General features: G+C 47.7%; 7 protein-coding genes across 14 annotated transcripts; 6 read left to right on the top strand and 1 right to left on the bottom strand.

Moving 5' to 3' along the window:
• Positions 1-41: 41 nt before the first annotated feature.
• Positions 42-4,031, top strand: ezra (ezrin a). 2 transcript variants are annotated; one of them, XM_037241253.1, is made up of 12 exons: positions 42-212; positions 1,165-1,248; positions 1,436-1,531; positions 1,608-1,882; positions 1,949-2,032; positions 2,143-2,289; positions 2,482-2,578; positions 2,648-2,942; positions 3,002-3,162; positions 3,234-3,326; positions 3,400-3,639; positions 3,701-4,031. In XM_037241253.1, the coding sequence occupies exons 1-12, from the start codon at positions 201-203 to the stop codon at positions 3,863-3,865; spliced, it is 1,749 nt and encodes a 582-aa protein (XP_037097148.1). In that variant the 5' UTR covers positions 42-200; the 3' UTR covers positions 3,866-4,031. The 2 variants fall into 2 exon arrangements, with proteins under 2 accessions (XP_037097148.1, XP_037097149.1); XM_037241254.1 differs by lacking the exons at positions 42-212; positions 1,436-1,531; positions 1,608-1,882 and having other exon boundaries at positions 1,190-1,248.
• A 175-nt stretch (positions 4,032-4,206) lies between these two features.
• kcnk3b (potassium channel, subfamily K, member 3b) lies at positions 4,207-6,037 on the top strand. Its single transcript, XM_037241315.1, has 2 exons — positions 4,207-4,881; positions 4,970-6,037. Exons 1-2 carry the CDS (start codon positions 4,452-4,454, stop codon positions 5,812-5,814), a joined length of 1,275 nt encoding a protein of 424 aa, XP_037097210.1. The 5' UTR covers positions 4,207-4,451; the 3' UTR covers positions 5,815-6,037.
• Positions 6,038-7,065: 1,028 nt separating this feature from the next.
• On the top strand, positions 7,066-8,863 carry marc1 (mitochondrial amidoxime reducing component 1). Its single transcript, XM_037241361.1, has 7 exons — positions 7,066-7,358; positions 7,495-7,665; positions 7,736-7,898; positions 7,967-8,110; positions 8,245-8,306; positions 8,451-8,522; positions 8,590-8,863. Exons 1-7 carry the CDS (start codon positions 7,108-7,110, stop codon positions 8,714-8,716), a joined length of 990 nt encoding a protein of 329 aa, XP_037097256.1. The 5' UTR covers positions 7,066-7,107; the 3' UTR covers positions 8,717-8,863.
• Positions 8,864-9,353: 490 nt separating this feature from the next.
• On the top strand, positions 9,354-11,183 carry stx11a (syntaxin 11a). Of its 2 annotated transcripts, XM_037241372.1 has the most exons (3): positions 9,354-9,460; positions 10,145-11,052; positions 11,114-11,183. In XM_037241372.1, the coding sequence occupies exons 1-2, from the start codon at positions 9,449-9,451 to the stop codon at positions 11,036-11,038; spliced, it is 906 nt and encodes a 301-aa protein (XP_037097267.1). In that variant the 5' UTR covers positions 9,354-9,448; the 3' UTR covers positions 11,039-11,052; positions 11,114-11,183. The 2 variants fall into 2 exon arrangements, with proteins under 2 accessions (XP_037097267.1, XP_037097266.1); XM_037241371.1 differs by lacking the exon at positions 11,114-11,183 and having other exon boundaries at positions 10,145-11,090.
• A 6-nt stretch (positions 11,184-11,189) lies between these two features.
• Positions 11,190-15,977, bottom strand: fbxo30a (F-box protein 30a). Of its 2 annotated transcripts, none has more exons than XM_037241226.1 (4): positions 15,759-15,977; positions 14,598-14,977; positions 12,972-14,504; positions 11,190-12,875 (listed from the first exon to the last, which is right to left on the bottom strand). In XM_037241226.1, the coding sequence occupies exons 2-4, from the start codon at positions 14,970-14,972 to the stop codon at positions 12,672-12,674; spliced, it is 2,112 nt and encodes a 703-aa protein (XP_037097121.1). In that variant the 5' UTR covers positions 14,973-14,977; positions 15,759-15,977; the 3' UTR covers positions 11,190-12,671. The 2 variants fall into 2 exon arrangements, with proteins under 2 accessions (XP_037097121.1, XP_037097120.1); XM_037241225.1 differs by having other exon boundaries at positions 14,598-15,000.
• A 473-nt stretch (positions 15,978-16,450) lies between these two features.
• nusap1 (nucleolar and spindle associated protein 1) lies at positions 16,451-18,887 on the top strand. The gene is made up of 10 exons (XM_037241316.1): positions 16,451-16,624; positions 16,719-16,781; positions 16,865-17,183; positions 17,319-17,414; positions 17,489-17,595; positions 17,688-17,848; positions 17,926-18,056; positions 18,135-18,245; positions 18,310-18,415; positions 18,576-18,887. Exons 1-10 carry the CDS (start codon positions 16,550-16,552, stop codon positions 18,661-18,663), a joined length of 1,257 nt encoding a protein of 418 aa, XP_037097211.1. The 5' UTR covers positions 16,451-16,549; the 3' UTR covers positions 18,664-18,887.
• Positions 18,888-19,375: 488 nt separating this feature from the next.
• On the top strand, positions 19,376-22,260 carry pacc1 (proton activated chloride channel 1). Of its 5 annotated transcripts, XR_005096235.1 has the most exons (9): positions 19,376-19,639; positions 20,040-20,142; positions 20,211-20,420; positions 20,484-20,638; positions 20,705-20,847; positions 20,912-21,053; positions 21,260-21,367; positions 21,578-21,815; positions 21,848-22,260. XR_005096235.1 is itself a non-coding variant. In XM_037241352.1 (8 exons), exons 1-8 carry the CDS (start codon positions 19,610-19,612, stop codon positions 21,737-21,739), a joined length of 1,053 nt encoding a protein of 350 aa, XP_037097247.1. In that variant the 5' UTR covers positions 19,376-19,609; the 3' UTR covers positions 21,740-22,260. The 5 variants fall into 5 exon arrangements, 4 of the variants coding, with proteins under 4 accessions (XP_037097247.1, XP_037097251.1, XP_037097250.1 ...); XM_037241352.1 differs by having other exon boundaries at positions 21,578-22,260; XM_037241356.1 differs by having other exon boundaries at positions 20,705-20,808; positions 21,578-22,260.
• The last annotated feature ends 105 nt before the right edge of the window (positions 22,261-22,365 follow it).

Raw genomic sequence — 22,365 nt, forward strand, 5'->3', positions numbered from 1 at the left:
GTAACTAAGTCAAAAGCGCTACGTCAGAGGCCCCGCGGTTCAAAGGCTACACGCCCTAACCCTCCTACATTGGGGGCGAGCCAGCTAGCCACAACCCAGCCGTCTTCTTTAGCAGGTGGACGCTCCGCTGCTTCCTCAGTCCTCCCGGGAAACACCCTACTTCCTCCTTCTACTACCGGACGACCATCACCACCGCCAAGATGCCCAAAACGGTAAGAACGGAACTTTTATAATTCAACAAATACAAAAAAAAAAGTTTGCTCTGTGATCAAGCCCAAGCATTTTTTTTTCCCCTTCTTGGGTTTTTACTTATTAACCTCAAGTAGGACTTGACCGCTTGCCACACACTTTCCAGTCTGTATACAATTTGTGAATGTCAAATAGTCTTGTCACTCATTTGTCACCTTCAATAAAATAAGATAGTTGACCATAAGTTTCGTTAGATATTTATTCATCGTGACGCTCCTCGGAGAATGTCTTGGCCGAAAGGTCACGTTGATGTCAAGTTATGAGTCACCTTGCAGGTATTACTCACCTTGGATAAAATAGATGGATTTTTTTTGTCTCGCGATTTGGAATGATTAACTCGAAGGAATCTAAAGGTACATATGCAGAGCTGAGGTGAAGATGGGAAGAGTTCCACTTTTTGTTGCCCAACTTTATCTTTATGACAGCCTGCCTGGGGCGTGCGTTAGCGCAAGTTCATAAAATCATTGTGTAAGCGAAACCGAGGCGGGGTTAATCACATGATCTTTCTTATCTTCATTATTTGTCATTTGTAAGTCTTTTTAAATTCCTTACTTTGTGACACAAGCAAAAGGAGAAGAGAAAGGAAAAAGAGGCTAACACAAATGGCGGCGGGTTGTTATTAGCGACCGCTACGCTATTTTCGACCGGTGACCGCAGTCCAAAGTCTAATGAGATAACGAGAAATTATGGCATATGAGCAATCAACTTCCGAGTTAAAAGAGGAATATTTACACTGTTTTCTTTGATTTTCATTCGGAATAATCAATATCTCAAAGTTGAGGTCGATGACTTATGTGTGTTTTGGCGTTTGAGGAAGGCGCCCGGTTTGAATATTGACATCAGGAGGCGCGTATGAAAAGAGGATTGGCAAAGAGTGTCACTGTGTCACATGACCAAACGACCTTTCCTCTGCAGGTCAACGTTCGCGTCACCACCATGGATGCTGAGCTGGAGTTTTCCTTCCACCCCAATACGACTGGGAAGCAGCTCTTTGACCAGGTTGGAGGTCTCCAGTAAAAAAAAAAAATATCTGGGAAATAATAATGAATTATTATTAATTTATTATTATTATTATTATTGTAAAGAAAAATGACATGGACTCCAATATGATCTTTTTTTTTTTAAACTTTTATAACTGCTGAGGGGACACTAATATTAAATCATAATTTTTTATATTTTTTTTTAGGTGGCCAGGACAATTGGACTGCGTGAGATTTGGTACTTTGGGCTTCAGTTTGTCGATGGAAAAGGTTTCCTCACCTGGCTCAACGTCGACAAGAAGGTTCTTTTTGTTTCTTTTTTGGCCAAATCAAAAGCGTTAAGATTTTCACCGTGTAATCCTACGTGTCCGTCTTCAGGTGATGTCCCAAGACGTGCGCAAGGAGACGCCGCTGCAGTTCAAACTGCGTGCCAAGTACTACCCGGAGGAAGTGACGGAGGAGCTGATCCAGGACGTGACGCGCCGGCTCTTCTACCTCCAGGTGAAGGAGGACATCCTCAACGACGACATCTACTGCCCGGCCGAGTCGGCCGTGCTCCTGGCCTCCTACGCCATCCAGGCCAAATTCGGCGAGTACAAGAAGTCGGAGCACCACACTGGCTACATGTCCTCGGAGCGTCTCTTGTCGCGCAGGTTAGGGAACGCGGGGACGCTTGAAGAACACGAGCGTACCAAATCCTAACCCGTTAACTTCCTCAGAATCCTGGAGCAGCACAGCTTGTCCAAGGAGCAATGGGAGGGTAAGATCCAGGTCTGGCACGAGGAGCACGGATGCATGCTCAAGTAGGTCAACTCCAAGATCCGCAACGCCCCTCTCCATTTTTTTGGTATCACATCATGCATGTCCCTAAAATGACTCATTTACCGAAAAAGATTTTTACATCCCGCTGCAGGGACGAGGCCATTCTCGAGTACCTGAAGATTTCTCAGGACCTGGAGATGTACGGCGTTAACTACTTTGAGATCAAGAACAAGAAAGGCACCGACTTGTGGTTGGGCGTGGACGCCCTGGGGCTCAACATCTACGAGAAGGACGACAAGTGGGTTCCTTTATGTGTGTGTTGACAAATTGTCGTACTGACACACATACACGCCGTCATCGCACAGACGGTTATCGACCTCCTCTTGTCGACTGCGTTCGTTTGGCGAGGTCGTTGAACTCTTAGTTGTGACTCTACACCCCAACCTTATAATGGCCTGACCAGTTTTATAGTTAATTTTGTTTTTTTCAGAATGACTCCTAAGATCGGATTTCCCTGGAGTGAAATCAGGAACATTTCCTTTAACGATAAAAAGTTCAGCATCAAGCCCATCGACAAGAAAGCTCCTGTAAGTACTTGACGCTAGCAGAACCATCGCAACGTGATCACCTGACTTGAATGTCGCCTTCCCGTTAAGGACTTCATCTTCTACGCGCCTCGCCTGCGCGTCAACAAGCGCATCCTGCTGCTGTGCATGGGCAACCACGAACTGTACATGCGCCGCCGCAAGACGGACACCATCGAGGTGCAGCAGATGAAGGCCCAAGCCAAGGAGGAGCGGCTCCAGAGGAAGATGGAGCGCGACCAGCTGGAGAGGGAGAAGAAGCGAAGAGAAGCCATCGAGCTCGAAAAGGAGCAGATGGAACGGGAGAAGTACGACCTCATGACCAAGCTCCAGCAGTACGAGGAGACCACCAAGAGAGCCGAGAGAGGTTTGTGCGTTCCCACTTGGGAAAAAGTGCCTCGTGTCAACGATAATTCCGCCTCGCAGAGCTCCAGGAGCAGCTTGACCGGGGCGTTCGGCTGGAGGAGGAACGGAGGAAAGTGGAGCAGGAGGCGGCCCGGCTGGAAGCCGAGAGGATGGAAGCCATCATCGCCAAGGAGGAGCTGGTCAGGCAGGCTGAGGACCAGATGAAGAGCCAGGAGCAACTGGTGAGCTCCTGCTAGCTCCTTAGGTTGCCTTCAGTCAGCAGTTTAAAACCTTCCCGTGTCTCTTTCTCAAGGCCACCGAGCTGGCCGAGTACAGCGCCAAGATTCTGCTGCTGGAGGAGGCCAAGAGGGTGAAGGAGGAGGAAGCGGACACGTGGCACTGCAAGGTGAGACACCAACAATGGTGGGAAGGATGAAGACTTCATTGCAATACCTCAAGTGCAAGTTCCCTGTCCGCAGGCTAAAGAGGTGGAGGAGAACCTGATGAAGACGCAAGAGGAGCTGCGTAGCGTGATGACCGCCCCCGCGGCCGCCCCCGCCTCCTCGTCCTCCTCGGACAGCGAGAGCGACCACGAGCACAGCGAGGAGAACAGCAGCTACAGCGCCGAGCTGAGCTCGCAGGGCATCAACGACCACCGCCGTGAGGAGGACAGGCTCACCGAGGCCGAGAAGAACGAACGCCTGCAGGCCAAGCTCAGGGTGAGTTGTACTTTACAGGTTCCTCGCTCACATCCTCCTGACGCTCTTTGACCTCTTTCAGGCGCTGAGCTCGGAGCTGGAGGAGTCCCGCGACCAAAACAAGAAGACGGCCAGCGACCTTCTGCATGCCGAGAACGCGCGCGTCGGCCGAGACAAGTACAAGACGCTCAGGCAGATCCGCATGGGCAACACCAAGCAGAGGATCGATGAATTTGAGGCCTTGTAACGCCGAAAAAGCCAACCAAGCACTCAAACGGCCGTACTGTAAAGTGCACACACTAGTGCGTACATGCGTGTCTAAAAGATGAATTGAAATCCTTATTTTATTTTTATTTACAGCTTAATTTTTGAATCTCCTCACATTCAAATTAAACTTGTTCCAGCTTCTTTTATTTGTCATTGCTTTTGTTACTGGAATAAAAACAGCCTGACGCTGCTGGGCTTTTCAGAACTCATGATTTAAAATTCGATTTAATTCTGAATGAAACAAATGGCGCGCCGTTTTGAATGTTGGGAACGTTGCGCACAAAGGTTACGTCACGGCAAGTAAATTCGGTGAATGGCTTCCCCACCAAGCTACTCAAATTGAAGCATTAAGAAGAATGGAAGTCAAGAAAAAATTTTTTGGAAACATTAGCTGTTGTGAAAATGAAACGGGAGTGTCCTTCAATATTGACTTTGACTATTCGGTAAGTAGCGCGCAACTTGCCAGACAACCTGCGGCGTCAATATTTGCTCTTGCTCTCCTCCTCCTCTTCGTCTCCTCGTGTGGGGTTGCCCACTCTGCGTGTCATCCACAAAAATAGACGCTGATGACAAACAGTCCGGTGACGTGTATCGGAGGGAGAAGAAGGAGAGCTCCGGTGGCGCGGCGGCGGTGCTGCCCGGACGCTCACCCCGAATTGCAGAGCCCTTTTGCGGGCGCTTCGCCCTCCCCTCACCCCCTTCCCTCCTCAACCATGAAGCGGCAGAACGCCCGCACCTTGGCGCTCATCGTCAGCATCCTCACCTACCTGGTGGTGGGCGCCGCCGTGTTCGAGACACTGGAGTCCCGTGAGGAGCGCGGCCACAAGCGGCGGCTGGAAGTGCGGCGCCAAGATATGATGCGTAAATTCAACCTGAGCCGGGACAACTTCGACGAGCTGGAACAGGTTGTCGCCCAGCTGCGCGCGCACAAAGCGGGCGTGCAGTGGCGCTTCGCTGGCTCCTTCTACTTCGCCATCACTGTGATTACCACTATAGGTAAGTGAGGAGGGGGCGGAACCGGGTTTGGAATAGCATGGTCGGGTTTCAAGTTTTAAGTCGAGCTATTTGTGTCGATCTCCCGCAGGCTACGGCCACGCGGCCCCGGGTACGGACTCGGGAAAAGTCTTCTGCATGTTCTACGCCCTACTGGGCATCCCGCTCACCCTCGTCATGTTCCAGAGTCTGGGCGAGCGCATCAACACGTTGGTACGCCACCTGCTACACCGAATCAAGAAGTGCCTGGCCCTACGCCACACCGAGGTCTCCATGGCCAACATGGTGGCGGTGGGCTTCCTCTCCTGCGTGGGCACCCTGTGCATGGGGGCAGCCGCCTTTTCTCGTAGCGAGGGCTGGAGCTTCCTGCACGCTTTCTACTACTGCTTCATCACGCTCACCACCATCGGCTTCGGCGACTACGTGGCGCTGCAGCGGGACGACGCGCTGCAGAAGGAGCCGCGCTACGTGGCCTTCTGCTTCGTTTACATCTTGACGGGCCTGACGGTCATCGGCGCCTTCCTCAACTTGGTGGTGCTGCGGTTCCTCACTATGAACGCCGAGGATGAGCGAAGGGACGCCCTGAGGCAAGGGGCCCCGCGGAACGCCGGCAAGTCCGCTTCGGAGATGGCGTGCCTGGTGCCGCCCGCCGCCTCCGCGCCATCCACGCCTAAAGCTAAAGATGTCTACAGGGAGGTGCTGCACTTCCAGACCATCTGCTCATGCCTGTGGTACCGCAGCGAGGACAAGCCATTAGGACGCTCCCACGCCGTCCCCCAGGAACTGGGCTTTTCTAACGCTGACCCGCCGCGGGACAGGACACGTTACGTCAAGACGGCGACCACGGGTTGCGTGTGTACGCCGCGCCGGCGCTCCAAGAAGCGCCTGGACATTCTCTCGCCATTACGACTATTTATTAGGCGCAGCTCCGTGTAGCGGACAAAAGTAAACTTCAACTTGTGGTGCTAAGCAAACTAACAGGCAGTGAACATCTGGACAACCAACTTGAAACAAGCAGAGAATGGTGTGCCCCGAATGGAAACGATACAAGAACGATTTGAAAACGGGCCACAAAAGGACTCAAAAGAAACATCCAAGATGCAGTGATGCACTTTTGTGCCATGAAGTAACATTTTCAATCATCGCAATGGTTGCTCAACAAAAAAAATGGAGCAACTCAAAATTAGCCACATAGTTGCGCTGAAGTTAAATCACAAAGTAATCATCATTCCCGAAAAGAAAAATAGTAGGGGTGGAAGTAGTAGATGCTAAGGGCACTATTTTTAGCGACTATCTTTAGCGGCGGCTGCATTGGCAGATGGGGAGGGGCTTTGCCATGTTAGCACAAAGGATAATTAGCAAGCTGTCAATCACTGCCGCCAATAGACCATAATTAGAAAAGTCCACTTTAAGCATAGGGACACTTGACATCATTGTTTATTACTAAAAATATTAATCATTAGTATTGACAAAGAGTTTCTTTGTATGTAATGTGTAGAACCTGCTGTATGATCCATTTGGAATTCTGACCCAGGTCCAGTTCCGGGCGATGGTGCTATAAACAACACGGCACAATGACTACAAAAACCCTTGACGGTTAAGAACTCATCGGACTCGTACGACAACTCTCCGCCACATGGAGGCTCGCGAGGCCTGGCAGGCCGCCCGCGAAGGCCGCCTTCGGCCATTAAACCATCGACAGAAGGAGCATCCGTTGGACAAATCCCTGTATTGAACCCCCGCCGGCCGAGCATCTGCTGTTTGTGCGTTGGCAGCCGATGTCACTTTTCGATGTCAGAGCCCAAAAATAGTCCCCCTGAGAAGGTCAGCCTCCATATTGAATGCACCATCGGGTCCCTAAAACAGTGGAGCTATTTTAAATGTACCTGGCAACACTTTGCTGAACCAGCACACCTTTTTGTGTAGCTTCCACGTGACATTTTTCTTCTTCCACAGCCAATGTCTCATCATTTTGGGCGTGTTATTGATGATGACAAAATTGCAAATATTCAACTGGACGCTGACAAATGTTATTTTAATAATGCTTATATTTTTTAGAGCTATATATATGATCATTATTTTATTTGGATTAATAAATCCTCCTATGATATAAGAGAGTGTTTTGAGTAGCACAAAACTTCATCAAGGAACACTGATAAAACCGACTGTCCTTGAACGTTACACATTCAGGTTCGCCGCGGAAGTCCAAAGTCCGAGCGAACTTCCAAAATGGAGCCGACGGCGTCCGTGAAAGTTTTTTTGTGCAAGAATAAATCGACGCTGCTGGTCGGCGGTGCAACCGCCGCGGTGTTAGTGGCTTTAGGTGTCGCATATAAATACCTGCGGAGGCCGGTGACGCATATGCGCGTGGGCGTCGTGTCGCAGCTCCTTGTCCACCCGCTCAAGTCCGGCAAAGCGGCGTCGGTTCCTCTCGCCGAGTGCCTCAACATAGGCCTCAAGTGCGGGCAGATGCAGGATCGGTAAGTGGGTGTCACCCTCCAGACTGACTGGCCGAATGGAAAACCACCAAAAAAGTTACATTTATCTTGTTTTGGGAGTTAAAAAATAAATCTTTAAATTCTTAATTTACTCAAAAAAAAAATGTTTTTCCTGCAGCCACTGGATGGTAGTGACGGAGGACGGCCACATGGTGACGGGCCGCCAGGAACCTCGTCTGGTTCTGGTCTCTTTAACATGCGAGGGAGGTGACGTGATCCTGAACGGGCCCGAGATGTCTGAGCTGCGTTTCCCCATCAAGCAGCTCGATAACGCCGTCATGGACTGCAGGTGCGGCGCTAAATATTTGAATAGCATCGTCGCGACATTGATGACTCAACGCCGATTTTTGTGATGTCAGAGTGTTTGGTGCTGACATTCAGGGGCGGGACTACGGCGACGAAGCGTCCCGTTGGTTGGTCCGCTATCTGAAGGCGGAAAAGACCTTCCGCCTGGTGCATTTTGAAGCCCACATGAGGGCCAGGAGGTCTGTGGATGCAGAATCGCTCTTCTCCCCACATGAGGTCAGTTGATAACCACCAGAGACGATTTCGAGCCTTTTACAAACTTTCTTTTTGCGATTGCGGTCCAGGAGGTAGCGTACCCCGATTGCGCCCCGGTTATGCTCCTGTCCGAAGCGTCCGTCAAGCACCTGAGCGGGAAGCTGAACAAGGACCTGACGGTGGAGCGCTTCCGGCCCAACATCGTCATCGGCGACTGCGAGGCGTTTGCCGAAGTACGACAAGCCTGTTTCTGTGCCCGAAATGGGAAAAGTCATCATGTGCTACGGAGGCGGAAAACTAATTTTACTCACGACTCAACTGGCAAAATGTTTGTTTGTTTTTTCTGTGTGTGGGTGTGCATGTGCAGGATTCATGGGAAGAGATCCAGATCGGTAGCGTTCGTCTGCGGCGGGTGATGTCATGCGGGAGGTAATGTTTTTTTTGCTTTTGTTGTCAACTTAACAAATGTTTATTTTATTCAATTCTGCCTGTCTACATGTGTTGCACCACTATTTGTTCAAATGTGACTCACTTGCGAAAATGATACATTTGAATGAATTCATTTTTTTTCAGGTGCATTTTCACAACAGTGGACCCCGAAACTGGAATCATCAACAGAAAGGAGCCTCTTGAAACACTGAAGAGGTAAGAAACTCTTCACATTTTGTGTGTGTGTTTTTTGGACGATGGTTGTTTGGTGTTGGCCGCTCAGCTACCGCCTGTGCAAACCCGACGAGAAGCACATCTACAAGTCGGCACCGCTGTTTGGACAGCTGCTTAGCGTGGAGAAGACGGGCGTGATCCAGGTGGGCGATCTTGTCTACAAAATCAGTCGATGAAAAAGAGGAGCCATCAACAATCCAATGACACTAAAAAGGCAGAATCCATTTTAGAAAATATCTCGCTCATAACCTCAATGTAATATACTGTATAGTTTATACAGAGTAAAATAAACACTTTTTTCACATCTTCTATAAGGGTAAATGTTATTTTTTCTGGCTCCGATTATTGCGTCGCAAAAAAAGGAACTGCTTGAAATTTGTTTGTTTGCTCCCACTTTATCTTAAACGCTGCGAGGTATTTGCAAACGGTGTAAACCGGAAATTCTCCAAAGAATCCACAAATAAATCCAGGAAAACTGGATATATTAGAAATAAATTGCCATTTGGGGTGGGGAAAAAAACTCAATAGTAGTAAGTCGGTAATGATTGTATTGTTTCGTCGACGTGTTGAAAGTGTCTTTAGATTGTACCTAAAACAACGTCCATTGACTATGAATCTCGCAGGATTTGTCTCCCCCTGCTGGCCGTTAAAAGAAGACAAGTTCAACATTTTTTTTGACAACTACTTTATTTTTACTTTATTTTATGAAGAAAATATTGATTCAATTCGATGATGACGTCACCGCTCGCTGTTGTCGCCTATGCTGTATAAGAAATAGAAATAATCTAAAAATAAAACTCTGGGTTTATCTTCCGCATCCTTGTCGAGTGCGCGCATGTTGAAACGCGCTCGCGTGTAACGGAATCTACAAAAAGAGGAAACCAACACCGAGTGACTTGCTGCGGCCGATGAGAAGCAAGGTAAGAGAACAATTGAATTAATTTTTAATGTCATTAATAATAATAATTCATTAAATTGGTATAGCGCTTTTCAAAAACCCAAAGACGCTTTAGCCATTGTATTCTATTGTCCGCTAAAAAGAAAGAAATACACGTGACTCTGACTGGATGGATGGATGATAGGATAGAGATGGGTGGTTCAGATAGATAGATAGATAGATAGATAGATAGATAGATAGACAGACAGGTAGACATAGATAGATAGACAGACAGGTAGACATAGATAGATAGATAGATAGATAGATAGATAGATAGATAGATAGATAGATAGATAGATAGATAGATAGATAGATAGATTATTCATATTTGATGTCCTTGTGAAGTGTCTGTATGAATTGAGGAAGTTCAGTGCAGTCATCAAGTCATCAAGGAACACGTCAGTTTCCTTTTCAGCTAATGCTCACAATTACTCAGCATTGGTCACCGGAAACAATTCATATATAGAAATGTTGACATGAACAAGAGCCACACAATGTCAATCAATGTGTTGCCGTTTACATAAAGTTTCATTTTGGTCTGTTATCAACTCTAGCATCTTAACATTAAGCTAGCATTTTGAAGTTCTGCTTTAGCCATGTCAATCACCTGACCTTAACCCGATTGAGCATGCATTTCTTGATCCATCTTTGCTGAATTATCACTCAGGACAAGATGATCGACAGACTGAGCAAGCTCCGCGCCGTCGCATCCAAGCCTCCGGAGGTGGTGGAGTACAACCTGGAGGTCAACGAGGGCGACCCGGAGCAGAATGAATGTACTGTGCCGCTTTTCAGCGGCCAGGAAGCTATGGAGGGCATCCACAGGGAGGTTCAGGTCATCAGGAAGGAGATCCTGTTCCTCAACATGGATGTCAAGCGTCTGGGCAAGGAGAGCAGTCGGTTCCTCACCTCGGTGCGGCGCTTTAGCAGCATCAAGAGAGATGCCAACGCTCTGGGGCGTGCCATCAAAACCCGCGGGGAGGCGCTCATGGCCCGGCTGGCGACGCTGGGAGGGATGAGCGAGGAACTGGCCCGGGTGCACGGCGACTCCTCGGTTGTGGCCCGCGTGGCCCGATGCCAGCACGCAGCGCTGACTGGGAACTTCCACCAGGCCATGACGGAGTACAACCGCGCAGAGATGGAGCAGCGGGAGAACTGCACGGCCCGCATCCAACGGCAGGCGGCCATCGTGGGGAAGGAGGTGACCCGGTGTCAGATCGAGGAGATGATGGAGACGGGCAAGTGGGACATGTTTGTGGGGGACGGCCTGCTGATGACGGCGGACGTGCGCGGCGCCCGTTCGGCGCTGAGCGAAATCGAGAGCCGCCGGCGGCAGCTGATGGAACTGGAGGGCCGCATACGAGACGTGCGAGACCTCTTCTTCCAGGTGGCGCTGATGGTCGAGGAGCAGGGATGCAAGGCGGAGCAAATCGAAGCGCACGTGTACGGCGCCCGGGACTACGTGGTTGCCGCCGGTAACCACGTGCGGCAGGCGGTCAAATACAAGAAGGCGAACCCTTGCAAGAAGATCTTCTGCTGTTGTTTCCCCTGCTGCCATTGAGGTGAACTATAATCTCAGAAACAAATCTCAAAATAAATTGGGATCAAATCTATTTTTGCGGTTTGCGTCCATCAGTTTGGATTTTAAAGGAATGGGCGGATTTTAAATAATGGTTTCAAGCCATCAAAGCAGAGCACTGCCGAGTGAAAGCTGCATGGTGAAGCCTCTTTATTGTTATTAAAACGCTTGAAAAGCTGGCAACCTGTGGTGAACGCACACTTCACAGCTGGAGTGAAAACAAAAAGGCTTGTGAGAACAAGTACAAATACAAACAAAATGTAGCTTCACACTTAAAAACAAAATGGCTGTGCCTGAGAACTGAACACTATTAATGGATTTGTCACCGTCGGACAGAAAGCCACAATTTCCTGAAATGTTGTTTTAGAAATGTGCGGCTTCCACTTGACGGTCTACAAAAAAAGAAAAGTCAGAAACCCACATGCATAATAATAACAAAACATTTTACAGTACATGCTTCAAGTGCAAATTCAAAATTCACAAAAATAAAAATATTCATCTGGATGTTACAGAGGCAGCTTTCAGAGTACCAAGAAAAGTTAAAAAAAAAAAAAACACACTCTTTCAGTGACATATGAAAGTGACATTTAAAAACATTTCTCACTCCAAAGTAGATATTAAAATCATACAGTAAATCTGTTCATGTCAACACTGCAACACACCGCTACGCTATTTTAACACTGAGGCCTCGTTGTGGTTAAAAGCAAAAGGGACTTACCTATTCTTTCGTTAGACGTTCGTAAGACGTAAAGTGAGATTAGCATTGTTTTTTTAACCTTAGCAATTATTTTCCGAAAGGGGCCGAAATTCCAAAAAGTCTGTGTAATTTAAAAAAATAAATCATTCAGCATAAAAAAATAAAATCAAACATAGGATATTTATTTTGACCCTGTCTCATCACATTCTTTTGGCTACCAAAATGTTTTTAACACGCGTCCTAATTTGTAATTCATATTTTCATTTCTTATCAACCATGGTGACGCATAATCTCAATCTCACTTTAACCCTTCGTTCTCGTTGCACGTGTGAAACGTCGCGCTCTCACGTGGTTCACTATTATTCAAGTCCCCGTGCCAGCGGGTGCTTTTGTTTACTTCCGACGCTTACCATTTGATGCTTTACATTCACGCTTGTTTTTTTTTTTAATTCCCTGCTACATTATCAGATTGAAGACGACCGACGGTGGCCGCTCCTCGCCTTCAGTTTAGCGTGCCAGCGCAACTAGCTTCGAGGTAACATCGCAGAAGTGTGATGCCGTCAAATATTTTGCCAACGCAGATATTTGGTCGGTGTCGCCGTGTAGAAATAAAGCCGCGGCGGTTACGTCCTCCGCACAGTACTGACTTCAGTTTGCTAGAAAAATAAACGTCGGAGCGTGAGATTATTTACACAACAGTGTAACGTGGTTGCGGATGTGCTCATATTTCGGGGAGTGGTTCAGGATGTTTTTCTGTAAACACTTAAGTATGGGAAGCCATTTGAGCCTCGATTCCATCTTCCGGTTTTAATCCGGATGGTCTGAAAACCAAATCAAACCTCACGCCGGATCTCGGGAACATGGAATAAATTGTCAAAGGGCTTTCCATGGGGATAAACGAGCTTAACGAGGAGGAGTTTAGGCCACGGGTTTAAGCACGGAGCGTAAACAGCGGCCCTCCTTGGTTAGCTCGCGGGTGAAACACATGCAGGGCAACGGGATGGCTTCCTCGCGCCGCGCCACCGTGTTGAACTTGCACTTCTTCAGGTGGTCCGCCATGCTGGTGATGTTGGCGAACTTCCACTCGTTCACCGTGCCGAAGGCGGTGCTGAAGCGCCACACCTGTGAAGACAAAAACGGGACGGAAGATGGGGAACTTGTTGAACTGGAGTGAGAACTTCAGATTTGACGTTTAAACACTTGACAAGGAATGCCAACCTTGTCTGTGATCTGCCACGAGTGCGAGCCGTCCGCCTTCCGCTTCTTCTTCCACAGCAGGACGACCATGCCACGCATCTGGAGGAGGCTGGCGCACACGTCCCTCATGGTGCGTGACGTCCTGGACAGCTGACACAGGCTGAAGCTGTCCAGGAAGCTGGCCATGTGCTGCAGCAGCTCGAAGGGCAGACCGCTGAGCTGGTCGCATTTGGAGCTCAAGCGCGGGCGGAGGCCTCTCGGCGGCTTGTCCGGGGTTTTGGCGGGGAGGCCCGGCCGCACGCCGAAGGAGCCCAGGTGGCGGTCGTGGATGATGCGGAAACCCTGCACCGACGGGCAGAAGCGTCTCTGCGAGTAGGTGCAGCCGTAGTATGCTAGGGGGCAGCGTTGCTCCATCCAGCCGTTGAGCCCGGCGTGGATGTCGCCGTGCACGTTCTTGAAGTGCGAGGAGAACTCGTCGCGGCGGAACAGCTGGCCGCACACAAAGGTGAACATGGAGCGCTGCTTAGTTTGGTAGCGTGCCACGCATTCCAGCACCAGGTCCAGGCGCAGCGTGTGGAAGGGGCTGGGGTTGGACAGCTGCGGACTGGCGTGGTCACACGCAGACGCCGACGCGATGTCGCCCACCATGGTGTTGGTGGCCAGGATGGCGGAGGGGAAGGAGAAGGTCTGCGTGCCGAAGTCGATGTGGTAGCCGTCCACGAAGCGGCTGTCGGAGATGCCGCGCCCGCCCGGCGAGTCGCCCAGGCAGAAGAGCAAGGCGGCTGTGATCAGGTCGATCCCGTGCAGACCCATGGGGTCGTCGGCCACCTCCAGGTCCGACGTGTCCACCGCCTTGTCTTCCATCTTGGCGCGGAAGAGGTAAGGGTCCGAGAACAGCGCGCGGCGGCCGTTGAAAGTAAACATGCTGATGCCGCGCAGAACCTCCACGTTGTGGAGTTTGCGCTCCAGGCACCGATACCTGAGCTCGCTGGGTAGCTGGTGCAAAAAGTTGTTCCTCACCTGGTCTGAGAGGAGGAAGGGGATAGGCGCGGCCAGCGGTTCCGCCTGGGGGTGCGGCAAGACGGCGGGCACATAGTCCCTTGGCGCCTCAGGCCACACAGGCTCCAGCGCCTCCTCCTCGGCTGGGTCTTCGATGGCATCCTCCTTGTCCTCGAAGAACAACTCCACAAAATCCTCGTCCTCCTCCGGCCAAGCGATAGCGCCGTTATTTTCAACGGCGCCGCCCACCGCCCCCAGTTCGCACTCAGAGTCCGAGTCGCTCTCGCGCATGTCCACGTTCTTCCCTGCGGCGCCGTTTTCCCCGTTCAGACCGACGACGCCCTTGGAGTGCGTGAGGATGTCCAAGGCGGCCGCCAAGCTCCGGCTGGTCTCCACCGAGGCTCGGTACAAGTCGCTGTATGGCTCTTCCTCCATCTCCACCGCCCCGTTGGTAGCCTCGCCGCAGGGAGGCGTGGCCATCTTGTCCTTGTCCCCCTTGCCGTCCTTGGACACCGTGGTTGTGACCTTGAGGGACTCCAGGAGCATGCGCTGGTCCTGCAGGTACAGTTTGGAAGGTGTGGAAAATTTTCAGCAAACTCCCTGAAGGTTTCTGCGAAATTTCCAGTCAATTGAATTTTACAACCGTACCTGAAGGGCCAGTGCCATGTCCAGCTGCTCCACCTCATCAAAGTCCCGGCTCAGGTTCTCGTAGGACTTGCGGTCTGCGTAGCTGACGGGCCAGCGGTTCCACTCCATGGTGCAACACACGATGCTAGCAGGGCAAGTCGCCAGGTGCTGCGCCATCTTGGCCCGGGCCACGGCAAAGGGGCAGCCGAAGCCGCTGTTGAGGCACGGCAGGCGCTCGTACGGGCACAGCAGGCGGTGCTCGGGCAGCTTGCACGCGTGGAAGACGGCGCCGCACACCAGCGGGCAGCCGATGAGGTCACAGGACAGGCCCGCCTCCGGCCGCACCATGCACCTCCGGTTGATGCATTTAAGGCAGTGCGGGTGGAGACCTTCCATCTTCTCTGAAAGGAGATGGGGAACAACCCTGGAATGCACAAAATAACCTCACATTTGACGGTGGCGATTTTTTTTTTCAAAAAATGTGTATTTAAAAAAAAAAAAGGACATTAATAATTTTATCATTCAATAAAATAAAGGGTAATTTTTAGAAGGTATAATGAATTACAAATCAGACACGGTTGTTTTTCAAATTTGGTGGGAATTCTGGCTGTTGCACAAATAACCACATTTGCATCCTTACCCAATCCTTCTGCCCATATGATTTCAATAACACGCCTTGTCAACATATTGCACATACGTACACGTGTGTTCCATAAACAGAGTGCCTGCGAGTGTTTACTAAAGCAACCGTGTTATGTGTCGCAACGACGCTATTTGGTTACATGGAAACTCGCCGGTTCTTCCAAACTGACCCTCCTCCACCTGTTGAGGCAGTTTTTTTTTTAAAAAGGTATTTATTTATCAGGAAAAAAACACATCAGTTTTTGATGGATGAACGGCTCAAGATTATTTCCATAATCCATCAATTGAGAGCTGCTGATCATATTTGTGGAGCAAAAGGCAGCTAAAAACGAGCCAGTCGTACCAACTAAAACAATAAATTCACTCAATTAACAAAACAAAGCGTGACAACACTTAGAGGTTTTTCTATGCTAATTAACATTCCAATGTTACGACAAAACAGGAGGCTATAAAAAGACAAGTTCTTAGAGTTTGCCGGACAAAAGAACAACAACACGGCTAGCTGTTAGCCCCCCGAGGTTAGCCGTTCAAACAACTTACCCGGAATTTCGACGCGTCGTCTGGGATCGTAACAAGTTTTTAGTGGATATATGTCAGCCTCGTGTGCATATAATGCGGTGCCGACAGCTAGGCGCACATATCTGGGGGTGTATTTAAAGCCCCCTGTAACTACCGAGTGAGTGCGCTAAATGTAGCCGCACTCTGTTCTTCTTCGCCGGGATGGAACTGCACGACTTCTTTGGGGCGCTGCGCTATGACGTAACCACGCATATTACGTATAGGTGATTTCCACCAATCATATTGCCTGGATACCTACACGTCGGTCTCAGGTTTTATACGTTATCAGCAGTTATCTTCAAACATATTTTATGTATTTAATGTTTTAGGGCATTCCCCTCTATGTTAATCTTTAAAACTCGTTTTAAAAAACGTTTTTGTATTTTCTGTCTTTCTGTCAGGCACAGAGCAATGAACAAATCTGAAGTCTCTGGTCCTGATGGGGTAAAATGGCGTACTAACTTTGAGATGACCATTTAAAATATGTACTGCATTAATACAAAAACAATATTGAAGTTCAATTAAGAAAGACAAAAAAAATACAAAAACAAACTGCGTGTGTCCGTGCGCGCGCATAAAAATGTCCTCTGTGATTGGCTGAGAGGTTCCGAATGTCCGCGTTTGCGATTGGGCGAGAGCGTTTCCTCTCGCATCAACAGCCAATTATAAGCTATGTGTCCCCTGTTTGAATCAAACACGTTTCACCCTGCTGAGAAAACGTTGAGAGTTTCTGCTGTTCCTCTCGTTTTCAGGACTTATTAACATACTAAACTATGGATTTGGAGTCAATGAAATATGCTGAGCTACGCGACCTTGCGAAGCAGCTAGGTCTCAAGGCCAATATGAAGGTAAGATTTCTCGTACGCTAATATTTAGCCAAACGACGACGAACTCCATATTTTTGTTCAGAAGTTACCGCCTATTATATGCTTGTGTAAATAGGCGGACAAGTTGTTTAAAGCCATTAAGAAGCATTATGAGCGAGAAAAGGACACAGAAAACAAGGTGAGCTTTTGCCCTAGCAATTAAAAAAAAAAAAAAAGGATTTCGGGGCTTTTATTAACTATATACGCATCCATGTTAATCAGATAGAAGCTACGGTGGCCAATGTCACTGCTGAGGTGAAGACAGACGAATCCACGGATGCGGTTTTGAGTTCCTCAGTGTTTGTCAACACACGTCGAGGAAAAGCGCAGAAGAAAAGGTTGGGGGATGATGTATTCACGTCTGGCCCCGAAGACACGTCCGTGAACATCCCTCCAAGTGAAGTGGATCCACAAGTCCACCCTGAAAACAAGAGACGTCGATTGTCCACTCTATCCAAGACTGAGAAGGAAGCGAATAAACCTGTGGTCGAGTCTTCAGACATGAGTAGTCAAGTACAGAGCGATGCCAAGGAGGAAGAAGGTCAGTGATGCAAAAATTCATCAGTAACATCATGATGGAATTTAAAAAAAAATCTGCATAATGGTGGATCTTTATTTACAACTACAGATGTGTGGCGGCATCTAATGAGGGGTGGATTTTATTATTTTTTTTCAGGTAATGATGTTCCCATTGTAATCAAAGCCGGTAAGATCCCTCGCTACAAAGGGCGGCGGCAGGTGAACAGGGCAGCCCTGAAACCAGTCACGCCCAGTAAGTGTTTCTTTTCCACAAAACACTTAAGGATCATAAGTGAACATTCCCAACATCATCCTTTTCTCGTGCAGACTTCCAAAAACTGCATGAGGCCCAATTCAACAAGATGGAGTCCATCGACGCCTATATGCAAAGACGGAACAACAACAACAAGATGGAGCCTATTCAAGAGCCTAAGGTAAACACACACATGCATCTCATTTGAAGCAAACTAACAATACGTCGATCAAGTGAGGCCAACGTGACATCCCGTGTTGTGGCGTGACACAGGTGGCGAAGCCTTCTCGCGTGTCCTTGTTCAGCCCCGCGCCCTACAGGAACAAGAAACCGCTGACTTCGAACAAACCAGATCCTCAAAGCAAGGTGGCTGAAAAAAATAAAGATGCTGTCTTCAAGCCCTCTGTGCTTTCCACAAGAAGGATCAACGTCAGGTGAATCCAGGCTTAGTTTTGACGCTATCTGATTGCACATGCCTTTCTTGCGCTTATATCATTTATTTTCTGCGCAGGTTTTCCGAGTTGATGCCGGATAACGAGTACAAGCGATCACTGGTGAAGACGCCAGCACGCAAGTCGCTCGCCTTGGCCACTAGCACACCCAGCAAGCAGACGCCCGGAGGAAGGAAAACCTCCACTGCAGGTTGGTGATCCAACTGCATTATGTCCTTGAATTGGAACATAAATAAACTTGAAAACTTTTTGTCCCCACCCACAAAAGCATCATTTGTGTTCACCGGCAACACGAGCGTCACCCCGGGAACGCAGAAGAAGCCCGTTTTTGACCTGAAGGCCAGCCTGTCCCGCCCGCTTCCTTACAAGCCTCACACAGGTAACAAAATGTCTGCCTTGTAGTCGCCACGACATCATGTTAACCAATCCGTTTCACCTCGTAGGCAAGCTGAAGCCATTGGGCGACTGCGAAGAAAACAAAGTCGCTGACAAGTCTTTGGTTGCTGATTCTCGGGTAAAAAACTACAAACAGCACAGAGTGCAGACCAGGTGTGTTATTATTAACCCTGATGTTTTGTTCTTTTCCTTTTCAGTTCCAAATATGTTCTTGTATTTTATATTGCTTGTGGTTCTCCACACACAAGGTGTTTGCAGAATAACAGCGGACTGAATACTCTAATGTGCCAATTATGTTTTTTGGTGTTTCCAGGGAGGAGAGGCAAACCAAACAAGAAGAAGATCGCAAAGCAAAAAAGTCAAACTTGCTGTGTGCACGACGAGGCCTGGTGATGGATTAGCCTGCTGGATTGCTTCTTTTTTTTTTTTTTTTTTCTTGTAAATATATTAACTGTCGCTATCTTATTTTAGCTTCTCCTGGGTGGCATTTGTTAGCATTTTCGTTTGCAGCTTTGTCAATCAGTTTGTTTTTATTCCAAGCGCTGTGTATTAACTTCCATATTTGTTTCTTTTATTGTTGTTTCTAAAATAAAAAGGCAGAAGAGAATTACCTTCTCTAAAATAATTTATCAGATCATTTTTGTTTAGTGGAGTTTTCATTCCCATCATTTTCATTGGCCCATAAAATCTCCTTTACTGATTTGAAACAATTGGCACCAATATTAATATTAGAACAATATTATATTGTTAAATCATAACTGAGCAATTATATCAATTAAATTGTGATTACACGTCTATAAAATACTTGGTGGCCACAAATGAGATATAATAGCAAGTTGGCAAGCAAATCGAGCGCACCTTCTCTCGAAGCGTCCTGGGAAAGGATATCACCGTTGCGTTGTCTAGGAAAGAGGCGCTCCATTTGTAAACCTAGACCTCCAGGTTTTCATCTGGAGGATATTAAAATCACAAATTAGAATTTTGTGTCTACAAAGTAGTATATTGTTGCCACCATTTCGTATATTAGAACCAAAATTTAACAGCCTCGCCCCGCCATGACTTCATTCTCGTAGACAAAAGTAGTTTAGAATATTTTTCCCAAGGGTCCCCGAACACAACGTCAGGCAGCGAGGTGGTACGAGGAATGACGGAAACTCCAGACGTTTGCTTTTTTTAAATGATCGGTTTGCGTCTTGGTGTGGTGAGATGATCCTTTATTGTCAGCTGAAAACTTTATCTTGTTTGCGTCCAACGAGTACTGCTTTAAAATGTTGACTAAAAGTTGAAGGTGGCGGGAAGGGACGTTCGGCAGAACTGCTGTTTGGGAAGAGGAGGATAGTTTACGAAATGCTCGGAAAGGACAGTACTTATCGAGAGGTAGGTTGCTTTATTTATGACTTCTTGTTTTTGTCAACAAAGTCAAAATAAATGCATACAAGATGCTTAATTGTAAGTTTTCTTACGCGTCTTACAACTTTTAGTTATTTACCGTGTGTGTCTGTCCTACACCCTGACGTCATGTGATCCGCACGCACAGTGCAGGAAAAGAAGCTTCCTGAGTGAGCGAGCTGACTGGACTTTAGAAACTGTCTGAAAGTCTTTATTTATTCAATTGTTGTGTACATAATTTATTCATACATATAGAGACACAGACAAATTCCAAATGATTATGCATTTTATAAACAGTCTATGGAACTCAGGATAATCTTACTCTCCTATTATTTCAAATATATGTTGCGTAATTGTCATGCAATAAATGTGTTTGTCCTCGCCACAGTTCAACGATGACGATGACCACAACGAAGAAATGCAGTCTCCGGATTTTTTCCGAGATGTCGTTGAGGCCGATGGCGAGGAGCGTGATGAGCGCCCTTCCTCAGGTACAATCCTACAAACGGTTCCTTTTTATTTTTCTCTGGATTATTGTGTTTCCTTCTTCCTATTTCAGAGGATGACGCTCGAGGCAGCACGCCGTCCATGCGGGTCAGCAAGGCCTGCCTGAAGAACGTGTTCACGGTGGTGCTGATCTTCATCTACCTGCTGCTGACGACAGTGGCCGCCTTCCTGGCCTACCAAACCATCTCTGACTTCTTGGAGAAACTCAACCATCCAGTCATGTCTGTCACCTATAAGGAGGTTGACATGTTCTCTCCGCCCGGTGCGTATTAGAGATTTTGAGTTTGAATATCACTGGATTTGTTGTGATAAATTGTGATCATAGGTATCGCCCTGTATCCCGGCAACGCCCGTCTGCTGAGCTGCCGGCACCACTACCACGACCACATCCCGCCCTTGGTGAACCCCGGGAAGCCTCAAGATAGCGACTGCGTCATCGAGGAAGTGACCTACAACGGGCTCTTCACTAACCAAACAAAGGTGCGTGGTAAATATGGCGTTGTTCTGTCGTAAACAAGCTAACCGTTATTAGCGCCTGTGTCGCAGAAGAAGGCGCTAGTGGTGCGAGGACCGTCGGATGTCCACAGCAGAGAGTTGATCTTTATGCAATTCAGTCAGAACGAAACGGAGGAGGACTTCAGCGCAATCACATACATGCTATTTGCCAAGTTTAGCGATTTGGACAACAGGTAATGCCACATTTTGTAGAGCGACGTTACCCCGTTATCGACTCTTACAAATGTGACTCTACAGTTTAAATAAATCTGGATTCATGAGGGACTGTGAGAGGAACTACTCCACATGGACCTTCTCCGGGGGCTTCCGCACGTGGGTCAAAATGTCCTTGGTGACCACATCAGGGAAAAGTGACCAGTCGGTGGAGTTTCGCCAAGAGGTAAGTAGGGCCCAACAGATTACTCAGCCAATTAAATGCGGATATACATACATTGTGTTGAAGTCACGAAAAGATGTCCTTGCGCCTTGTGTCCACTAGACGGCGCCCTGAATAAATTCAATTCAATAAAATCCATATCTGTGGGTCCAAAAGGTAAGAATGACCAGCTAATTTGTGGTTTTGATGATCACGGATTTGTCTTTCAGTCCACTGTGGTCAAATTCAATGACAAGAGGCCAGAAACGGAAAGGAGCAACCAGCTTTTCTTCGCTGTCTTTGAGTGGCGCGATCCCTTTATACAAGAAATCCAACTGGTACGTTCAGCAAAGCTTCTCTATTTGACTAAATTAACACCTCCTGTCAATTCATCACAGTTGCCTCCAGGTGGCGCCAAAGCAATATTTTGTATGGAGAGAGAGAAGCGTCTTAAGTTGCTTCTTTTTTCATTTTCTTTTTCCTGTGCCAAACCGAATTGTCTCACTCAGTGTAAACAGAAGCTTTTCTTTCGCTTGGAATTCAAACAGATCGTGACAGCAAACCCGTGGTCGTCTGCGGCCATTCTTTGCGGCGTCTTCATGGCTCTCTTCAAGGCGGCCAATTTTGCCAAGCTGACCGTCCAGTGGATCATCAGAATGCGCAAGCGTCACCTGAGGAACAAAGCCCGCCAACAAGGCATCATAAACTGACCACTGGGGATGGTGATCAAAAATTTTTTTTCAAAAAGTGAAGCCAAGTCTGCAAATATCTCAAATGGTCTGTTGGACTCTAAAGCGGTGTTTCTTTTGGTCATTGTAACATTTCCAAGAGCGATGAATTTCATTATTCTCAGTCAAATATTTCAGATTTGACCTCTGTGCTACACAAACATTCCTGCGTATACGTCTCGTGCACATAAACGAACACTTAGATGACACTTAAAACAATTTAATGTATTTTTTAATGCTGATGTTCATGTCAAACCTGTTGAACGTGTTGTGTTTCTGATGATATACAGACTTATTTAAAGAAAATATTATGTCCCAAATATGCTTATCCTCAATCATCATCTTTAAATGGATAACAGGGAATTCTTAACATTATTTTTTTATTCTTATGTAGTCCTGCTGTTGTATCTAATTGTGTCAAAATGACTTGAATCTGTGATTTTATGAAATGCTTATGTTTTCAAAATTATGCGTGGATAAAATATTTTTGTATGCCTAAACCTCAGACTTCGCCGTTATTTTGTATTATTCCACTGCTTTTTAATCCTTCTTACACATCTGCATTTCTGAAAGTGACTCCAAAAGCAAAATATTCAGCTCATTCGGGC

This window comes from Syngnathus acus, chromosome 22 (assembly GCF_901709675.1).
Source record: "Syngnathus acus chromosome 22, fSynAcu1.2, whole genome shotgun sequence".
NCBI classification, from domain to species: Eukaryota; Metazoa; Chordata; class Actinopteri; order Syngnathiformes; family Syngnathidae; genus Syngnathus; species Syngnathus acus.